The sequence below is a fragment of the Arachis hypogaea genome, chromosome 7 (assembly GCF_003086295.3).
Source record: "Arachis hypogaea cultivar Tifrunner chromosome 7, arahy.Tifrunner.gnm2.J5K5, whole genome shotgun sequence".
Classification (NCBI taxonomy): domain Eukaryota; kingdom Viridiplantae; phylum Streptophyta; class Magnoliopsida; order Fabales; family Fabaceae; genus Arachis; species Arachis hypogaea.
This window is the reverse complement of record NC_092042.1, coordinates 24,166,712-24,176,613: the sequence shown is the minus strand read 5'-3', so window position 1 is coordinate 24,176,613 and position 9,902 is coordinate 24,166,712. Positions and strand designations below refer to the sequence as shown.

At 36.2% G+C, this 9,902-nt stretch overlaps 1 protein-coding gene across 1 annotated transcript; it reads left to right on the top strand.

Moving 5' to 3' along the window:
* The first annotated feature begins 408 nt into the window (after positions 1-408).
* On the top strand, positions 409-8,807 carry LOC112702821 (uncharacterized). The gene is made up of 7 exons (XM_025754004.3): positions 409-687; positions 800-893; positions 1,849-2,714; positions 2,807-2,918; positions 3,409-3,504; positions 3,603-3,712; positions 7,965-8,807. The coding sequence occupies exons 1-6, from the start codon at positions 626-628 to the stop codon at positions 3,684-3,686; spliced, it is 1,314 nt and encodes a 437-aa protein (XP_025609789.1). The 5' UTR covers positions 409-625; the 3' UTR covers positions 3,687-3,712; positions 7,965-8,807.
* Positions 8,808-9,902: the final 1,095 nt, after the last annotated feature.

Genomic DNA, 9,902 nt, shown 5'->3' with positions numbered 1-9,902 from the left:
GCACTAAGCCATTACCATCCTAAAAAGACATCGGATGAACCATATATTTGAATTTGTTATCGTGTCAAATTTCATCAACGCAATTTTCAGTCCATAAAAACATCTTCCATCAAGTTTCTTTTTCTTATTCTTTTTCGTACTCAATGCATTGCTGTAACTTGCATTACTCGTAGCAGAGTTAAATCTGCACAAAGACATATTTAGAGGATTATAGGATTTTTCTTTGTCAATATTTGTATGTGAGAAACAAACAAAAATGAAATGGTTTTAATGTCTGAATTAGAAAAAAATTAGAGAAAAAAGGTATGCTAGAATTTCAAATTTTGTAAAGGTATCTGTTATAAATTTGAAGAAGTTTTATTATCACTTAGGTTTAAATACTAACGAATGAAGTGCGTAATCAACCTTAGAGTACTTATGACACACAAAAGACATCTTCTCTTATTATAAAATGAATTTCTTTCTTTTATAGGTACATTTATGAGCATTTGCATCTTTCCAGTAAGAATAGTTATTTATTCTGATGTTGTAATTACTATCGTCCAACAATCATAAATTCAAATTGAAAGAACAAACGGGTGGTCTTTCCGCCATTTCCATCTTTTCAGATTCTCATAAATCAACAATGGATTCTTCATCCATTTGCCCTTTCTGCCATTCATCAGTTCCATCTTCCCAACTGCAATGGTATCAATTTTATAATATCATACATAAATGAACAAACATTATTAATAGTAACATTTCATTGATTGATTTATTTATTTTGAATATTACATTCATTGGTACATTGCAAGTGCAGGCACGCCAACAATCACTTCGAACATGACGATCTCCAACGCGCTACTGATTTCGAGTTAGCTCAGCAACTCGCTCTTTCACCCAGTTCGCCTCCGGTACCCTTTTTTCCCTCTCGTTTCTTTTTTAAATTTTAATTTGTCTTAGATATAGAAGATAAAACATTAAAACTTGAATCCTTTTTTTCGTTTTGGGATAGTTTCACTTGGTAGGGTTTCGCAACATTGGGTTTGTTTTCTGTTGGCGTGTTTTAAATTGATAATTTTATAATTGTCACCTTGAATTTGTAAATTTGAAAATATTGTCGGTGAAGGGATCAACTTGCAACAGTGTAATAAGTTGATATCACTCTACTCAATTTTGAATAATCTTTTATTGGAGGAATTTCGACATATTCCCACCATTGAATTTTGAAAGTTCATATACCATGCTGGGAGGAATTTTCATATTGTTTGCTCACATTCTTATTGATATCCATTATTATTCTGAAAATTGGCACAAATAATTATAAGTAGATGGAAACTTAGGTGCAGTTAACTTTATGTGAAGTTGATAGCTGAGAGTCGTTAAATGATTTGGTAGGTTTAACTAAATTATCATCTGACGACTCTCAGCTATTAAATTCATATGAAGTTAACTGCATCTAAGTTTTCCCCTTATAAGTATGATAAATAGATATCATATAATCAACAGTTGGAGTGATAGGAATTATATCATATAGAAAGTTATTGAATGGTGTATATATAATGTCCATTGAGTTTTACACGTGTGTTTGTTTGAACCCTGTAATGGGTTGAACCAACTTACAAACAACTGTTACAGCATTCAATAAAGATTTAATGAAAACATATGCTTGAAATTGGAACTAGGAGAATGAAGAGGAACAAAATCCGCAATGATTGTCTTTTCTTTCCCTTGCATGTATCTCCTTTTTGTTGGATGGGCATGGTTTCACATTTTTAGCCTAAATTTGAGCTGTGTGTTTTTCTTTTGTTATTTTTTTTTTCTAATTTTGCAATCTGAATTTTGTGTTATCTATGTCATGTTTTGCAGAGAAAACAAGCAGCTAGTGGCTTGCATTCTGCTAAAACTCATGAAGGCTCTAATAATTGGTATAATGGCATTGTGGCTGGTAGACATAATGGAGCGTGGAAAGTGGATGAAAAGATCTCTTGTTTGGTTGATTTACAGAGAAAGAGTGAGTTTTACAAGATTGAAGCAGGTTTAATAGACTTGTTGAAAAACTGTTTGGAGTCTGAAGCAGAGAACTCAAGAACCATTTTGTCAGGTTATGTTGATCACTTCCAGAGCCTTGAGTTTGAGGATGTAGGATGGGGCTGTGGTTGGCGAAACCTTCAAATGCTCAGCTCACACTTGCTGGCACAAAGGCCACAAGCAAGAGAAGTCTTGTTTGGTGGTTTGGGATTTGTTCCTGATATATCTTCACTCCAGAGATGGCTTGAGATTGCTTGGGGAAGGGGTTTTGATCCACCTGGTGCTGATCAATTCAATCATGCTGTTTATGGCTCGAGAAAATGGATAGGAACCACGGAGTGTGCTGCCCTGTTGCGTTCATTTGGTCTCCGAGCTAGAGTAGTCGATTTCGGTCCTAAAGAATATGAATCACTTTATCTATCTGTCCCAGGTTCAAGTGTTGGGGCGCTGCAGCCACTGAGAACTAATAATTGGAGGAAGAGGAAAGCAATAATTTCTGGACCAATGGATAGGTATCTGTCTCGTACTGTTTCTCAATCAAGTTGTAGCCAGAAAGAGAACTCATGTTCTTCTCCCAATGACACTGATAGTAATGCCAACATAAGTAAGGGTCATCAAGCTCTCATGGACTTTGTGTGGAATTACTTTTCTAACAATAGCTCGATCCAATTTGGTCACAGGCGTGTTATTGTAAGCGAGAAAACGTAAGTCAGTTGCATTTTAGATACTCATGTTCTGATCAAACAGATGATTATATTCCTATGAGTTTTAAAGTTTTGAAAGCTCTATTGGACAGCCCCTTGTACTTTCAACATGATGGACATTCAAGAACAATAGTTGGAATTCAAGTCAAGCATCAACGGACAGGAACACTGCAATATAACCTCCTCATTCTTGATCCTGCTCATGTAATCCATCTTGTTTCCAGATTCTTTCGGTCCCTGATATGTATATTTTGCTTATCTTCTCATATGATTTAGGCCCTGATCAAATTACAATTCTTAACTGTTATTTTTATGATAAAACAAAGCATAACCAAATTTTATTTAGAATCCCCATTGTCATCCTTACTTCTACTATATTTTTATTGGCTAATGGTTTTCCTTTGGATTTGGTTGGGCTCCGTGAATCATTTCTTTTTCACTCAATTTTTTAAAGGAAAAAGTGAAAACACGAAATGAAAATAAATCAAGATTTTGTTGTTTTCACTTTTTTCTTCACAATCTTATAAACAAAAAATGTTGAAAATGAAAATAGAACATAAATAGGGATATTATATGTTTTCTCCCTACATCTCTACATGATGTGTGTTTGTTATTAGTAGAAGTGTTCTGGAACATGCATGTTGTTTGATAAGGTTGACACCGTTATAAGTCTAGTCAATCCTCATCGTTGCAGAAAACGGCTTCTCTAGAAAAATTGCTTAGGGAGAAAGTTGGATGGCAGAGACTCGTAAAAAGAGGAATCCACACATTGAGGAAGCCACAATACCAGGTTTCGCTTCCCCCACTTTTTTCTCTTGAAAAAAAAGTGATTTTGTTACAACATTAAATGATGAGACTTGATCACTATGTTAGTTATTCTTGTTCCAGCTGTGTTATGTCGACCCTGGAATTGCAAGTGAGGAGGAGATGGAAAAACTCAAGACAATTGATAGTGTGTTCGTTGAAATTTAGATACATGAAGTTATTGGTACATTAAGGTATCATCTTGTATTTCATCATCTTCTGTAATTATTTGTTTTGACTATGCAACAAATAAGTTGCATATATATATATATATATATATATATATATATATATATATATATATATATATATATTAAAAATGCGATGTATTCAACTAGTACTCTAAGGGTCCGTTTAGTGCATGAAACAAGAATCTTTATTTCAATGTTCTCCCTTTATATATTGAATCAGAATTCTAACTTTAAAGTAACTAGCTAATACATTAATAATAATATAAAGAAAGTTTGCATTGGAGGAACAAGAACATTAAATTTTCATTTTTCAAATGCATTGCTTACTGTTAAAGTTTAAAAACTTTCCTTTTATGTATTCATTAACCAATGTCCATAGCAAGGTCTTAAAATGGTTGTATGCAATGATGCAGATACTTTTGATAGTTACAAATGCTAGAGCTGTATAATAGTGTTAATGGTAGTGTAGGGTTTCTTCAAACTTCAAAGCTTAGTATATTATGAATGAAGTGGTATAATAGTATATTCAGCGATGATGTGCTTGTTTTGGTATTTTGATATTGAAGTAGAATTCACTCATTTGTAGGCTTGGTATGAAGTATTCATTTTTCCATTCATTTTGGTTTGCCCTACGAATCTTGTTGCTATTGGATGCTAGAAATATAGAATGCTAGTGCTGTTATTTCTAGCATAGCTATGAATATAAGAGGATGTTTGATAGGGAATGCTAGCAGTTTTATAAGATTCTCATGTTTGTTACAAAAAATTAAAATTTTATTCCCAGAAAATTTTAATCCTACCTCCTGTATGTATTTAGAAGAATCCCACGAAAAGGGAACTTTTTGTAATTTCGAAATGACCAAAGTATATTTTCTATGTAAATAAAACTCCAACCAACCCCCCTCCCCCCCCCCCCCCCAAAAAAAAAAAAAAAAACCTAGCCTAACCTATTCCTATCCCACATTTTTAGCTTCATTCTTCTCCCTTCTCCTATTTGCCACAATCGTGAGACGCTGTCATCATTGGTCACGAGTCACAACATTGTTGAGGATCAAGAGTGCTATTGTTACGAGTGACGTACCTTAAAACCTAGAAAATGTGATTGATGGACTTTAGTGAAAGTTCAGGAGTTTTGCGTGTGGTTGGATGAATTCTACGACTAAGATTGGCTGGTGAAGAATACCAGCAAGAGTCTTTAATGTCTAACTCAGTAAAAGAGTAAGAAGGTGTTAAGTGATTATTGAAATTAACTCATATCTGAAGATATTTATAAAAGGGTTGGTGAGCTAGTTTGCTTGGAGGTTAAGTCACAAGTTCTCATCTTAGGTAAACCTGTGTTAGTCATGTAGCGGTTATCTGGTTTGAAGAATGGGTCCAAGCTATAACCACCGAAGTCGTATAAGGTGTGAATCCTACTTAGGGTGCGAGATTCCCACATTGACGTTTTTTTTTTTTTATATATATATATATATATTTCTCCAAGAGGATTTGAACTCGGTGCAGCTCTATGTAAGGCAAACAAAATTGTCATCTGACCCAAGCTTCGGCTACCACATTGACGTTTGATGATGACTTTTTTTTTTTTAATTTGGTGATTAATCGGGGCCAAGGCCCACGTTTGATGATGACTTTATCACCAAGTCAGGTTGGCTTCGAGTGGGTCACGGCCTACCTAGTCCGACTTTACCTGCATAAAGGGCACGATTATATTAGGCCGAATGGAGTTAAGCAGAGGTCGAAATTTTGCTACTTGGGCCCGTATTGGGCTAGACACATATTGGGCTGAAAGTATTAGACTAAGTTGGAATGGTGCCCCCACTTGAGTGCCGAGCTCATGGCCAATTGTCGAGTAATGTAAGTGTTACGTTGGGTAATTGGAGATTAGTGGGTTGAACTCGCTGGGAGACCCAATCGTTTGAAAAAGGAAGTCTCCGACTTGGTTCGCGTCAGGGGCCTCCGTTCGACTACTGTGTATGAAAGAAAAGGGGGGTGATACGTACAAAGACACTCCGATGCTTAAGTCAGTAGGGGCCTAAGCAAGTTTTGAGAGTATTGGAACTTAGAGATACCTAAGGAGTATCAGTGTATTTATAGTGGTGAACCAATAACCACCGTTGGAGTAGTTCCACCTTTTAAGGAGGATAACCGTCCCTCTATCTTAGGAAAGTTGAGATATGGCTCCTAGAAGTGGGTTGAGAGATTTTAGGGGCAGTTACTTATTCAGATAAGTGGTATTTGCCAGCTATCTATCAAGCCCGACTTCTGTGGAGTAGAGCCTGTGTCGAATCCGACTTCTTCTGAGGAGGTCGGTTGTGAGGGAAGGCCAATCTATGAATTGGGTCTTTCTATCTTATTTGGACCTGAGCCTTTAGTGTTGGGCCAAGATATGAACAGTAAGCTTGTGGTAACATCGATTTACTCTTGTAAGCTTTGAATTGTTAGTTGCGCTTGTAGCTTGAGATCAAAGTCGTTTCTTTTGTCGTTCAATCAAGTACAAACGAATAAGTGTCTTGGACGAAGTTGAAACCAATGAAGAATTCAGGTGTTGAAGAGAGAAACTTCGTATTGTCCTTGAAAAATAGGCATGTCTTTGTGGTTCCAAATGTTGAATATAGGGGTAGTCGCGCGATCATTTAAACTAGGTATGAAAAGGACCAAAATGCCTTGAAAAGTGAGCAAAATTACGAAATTGTTCCTTTTTTCAACTGTCTGTTTTTCTCATCAACCCTCTATATAAATGTTTGGAAAAGTCTCAGGGCCACCATCAAAAGAAAATTGAATGATCCTATACTATTGGATTTAATCTCACACAATTAAAAACACTATTGATGGCCAATTAATTGTTACAAAACACAAAAGTTGCTGGCCCCTAGCACTCCTCTAAATATTTCTTCCTTTCCTTCTTCTTCCTTCACATTCTCATGGCTCTTCTTCTATTGCCTTTTCATGTGATTCCTGTTACTGTTACAATCATTATTGTTGTTCTTTCATTTGTTGTTACTCCTGTCAATCCTCTTCTTTTCAAGGTTAGCAACCTTTTTATCACGCTTATGAATGCATAATTTTAGTATTCTGAACCTTGGTTTGTTGTTTTCTTTTTTTTTTTTTGGTTACAGTGTTCATGGTTGTTCCCCTCGCGGTATGGATGGTGTTTGTACGTCCATTACCATCCCAAAAATTCAGTTTGTGAGTTAGGTCGTAGATGGTTTGTTGAGGATGTGGGTGGTTGTCTTTTGGGCTTGGTAAGGGGAACAACCATGGGGATGCCTTGTCTTTTTGTTGGTAACTTATTTTTATCTTTCCGAGATCTTAGTTGGTGGTTCATTTTTTGTAGGTTTCTAAGTTTTCACGATGAGGAGAGTGCCACTAGTTTTGTCTATTGAGATTTCATTGCAGCTTGGTTAGGTTGATGATTCGACATTTCGATGATGGGCTCAAAGTTAGTAGTTGACGAGGAGTGCCTCACCATTTTTCGACAAGTTCATGGGATCGTTACGAGAGATGAAGAGGAGGGTCAATATGATCTCCACTTTCTTGCGGTTAGAGCGAGTTTACTCCCACAACTTGGGTCATCCCTGTGTTTCTTCTTTCTTCTGGATGTACGAGTATCTATCATCTTGTGTTGATGTACAAATGTCTTTTTTTATTTGGAGATCAAAATTTTATCCATATGTAAGGTATCCCTTTCCTAACTACATCCCAATATATGGGCCTTCACTAGAGCTTTCAAGCTTGTTTGCCAATTCTTCGGGTTGTCATCTCCCCTCAGTGTGTTTTTCCATCTCTCTCATCTCGCAAAATTGTTTGTACTTTATACAAGCCGTAAGTAGCAATGAGTTTATTTCTGCTTTCACATATTTGAGGAGTGTTCCATAACTTCAAGGATTTGTTCTTCAAGATCCCACCTTTAAGTTGTATCTCCCTACCCTTTAAGACTTTGAGGAGAGTTTTGGTTCAACATCTATTGGTTTGAACATCTTGGCTATTTGAAGTATGATTTTGACATTTTGGTGAAGGGGAGCTGTTTATAGTCGAAATCCTGCTTGAGTGTTAGGGCAAGTCTCTCAACTATCTTTCTACCATGATGTTAATGGATAAAAGTATGAGCTATATATTAAGACCAACTTGGTATATAATTTGTGTTGTTTCTTGTATATTATATTCTTTGTTTCTTCATATTGGTATTGCAACATTTTCTTGTTTTTTTATAGAAGAAATAACCTCCAAATCGTGTGCCTTTTATTATTTAATGCAGATCAAGAAGGTGCCACAATTTTCGAGAAGCCTCATTTGACTCCCAACTTCGAGACGCCGAGCCAAGGGAACGCCAAGAAATGAAACCTTGATGAGGCGTCTTCTCAAAATGATGAGCCTTGTTATGACATCGGCTCTAGGGAATTCCTGACCTTCGCCTTTATCAATCATCACTTAATTGTGGAATGTCTATCCCTTAAGAGAGATCTCTTTGTGAAAACCTATAGTGGTTATTGCATTCTCTACTGAAGGGTGTCGCTCATGTAAGGTAGGTAGAGATTAAGGCAAACTCTCTTTCAAATGCTACGTTAAGAGAGGAGGTACATTTGTTGCAAGGGAAGGTGAATTACTTTAAGACTACAATTGCTAAGCTCCAGAAGGAGAGGAAGTCATTGAAAGGGAGAATTGATACTTAGAAGGCGGATCTATAAAAATCGAGAGATATGAAACAGGCCAACCATGAGACAGAGGTTATGGTGGACTTCCTTCCGTAGCAGTCGTTCAGATTCGCACTCTAACTCGACCTTCAGCCATTCTATACTACCTTGATGGCTGCAAATCAATCCCATGATTTTCGTTGCTTCTCTGTTTCTTAACCCTTCAGAAATGTGGATTTGAGAACTTAACCTTCATTTTCCTAAGTGGCCTATATCTGGGAATGAATTCTCTCAATTGTTAAAAAAATTGAGAGTGTAAAGTGTGATCTTTAATCCTTTATTGCTTTCTCTCTCATATTTATTCTTGGTCCCACATATGAAACTAATGGTGAGAGATCATAATTTACTCCATCAATTGTTAAAAAAAATTGAGAGGATCCATTCTCTCTCTACCTCTGTTTTCTGTACCTTTACCTCTTTTTGAGTGTTAGGATATAAAAAGAAGTCAATCATTGTTAGGATATTCCCCACAGTGGAATTTTTAATCGGATGTAGTACCTTCATTTTTTAAGTGACCTTTCGCCGTGGTCTAGTGTTGACTTTTAGGTTGTTGACAATAATATTAATGTTCTGAGGGTGATTTGAAACTAATATAATTTTGGTCTAGACACGAGATTTAGATTTTTCTTTTGTGAGGGTTTTGACATCTGTTTCAATGAGGTAAAGTTGTCTGAAGTCTTTGAGTGAGAATGATAGGTAGTACTTATAAAGAATTCTAATGTTTAAGTTAGCAATGATTTAAATAGGTTTAAATAAATTGAGATTTTTTTTTCTCAAAGATTGATATTATTTTATTATTATAAAATAATAATGTTTCCATAAGGAAGTACAAAAGAAGTTGGGTATTTCCAATTATCACCAAATGTGATTGGAAGACAAATAGCTTAAGAAAGAGTAAAGTAAGAATAAAGAGAAATTGTTAGCATTCATCAGGTATGGCTATTGAGTTCATGCACTAGACTGCTGGCATCTTGCACTATCTCCGGCGCTGGACTTATTAGCTTCTCAAAGACACACCTATTCCTCGCTTTCCAAGTGCTCCAACACAGCACCGCGATGAAGAGGATTTTTTGTCTACCTTCGATTTGAGCCGCTGCCCAAGATAAGGCTCGTTGCCACCAATTGATGAAGGTCTCTGATGACGGGCCATCATATACCCATTTTTCAAGCTAATTTCACTTGTTTTACTAGTCTTTATGCACTTTCTTGCATCCTAAGTAAGTAATTTGGAATGAAAATGCATAACTTCTTTAAATCAAGCAACCACCATTAAATTGATGCTAAATCATGAGGTTTGAGCTAGAATTAATTGATTTTTAATGAATTATAAACCTTATGAGTTTAGAGATACTTTGAGTGGTTGTTTTGGTTTCTTGTAGGTGAAGAAAGTAAGAAAAGAGGAAAAACGTGGCTTAAGAAAGCGTGGCTCAAGGAAAATAGAATGTGGCGCATGGAAGGGAGGAAGCAAACATTGCCCTCCACAAGGGCACACTGCCCTCTAG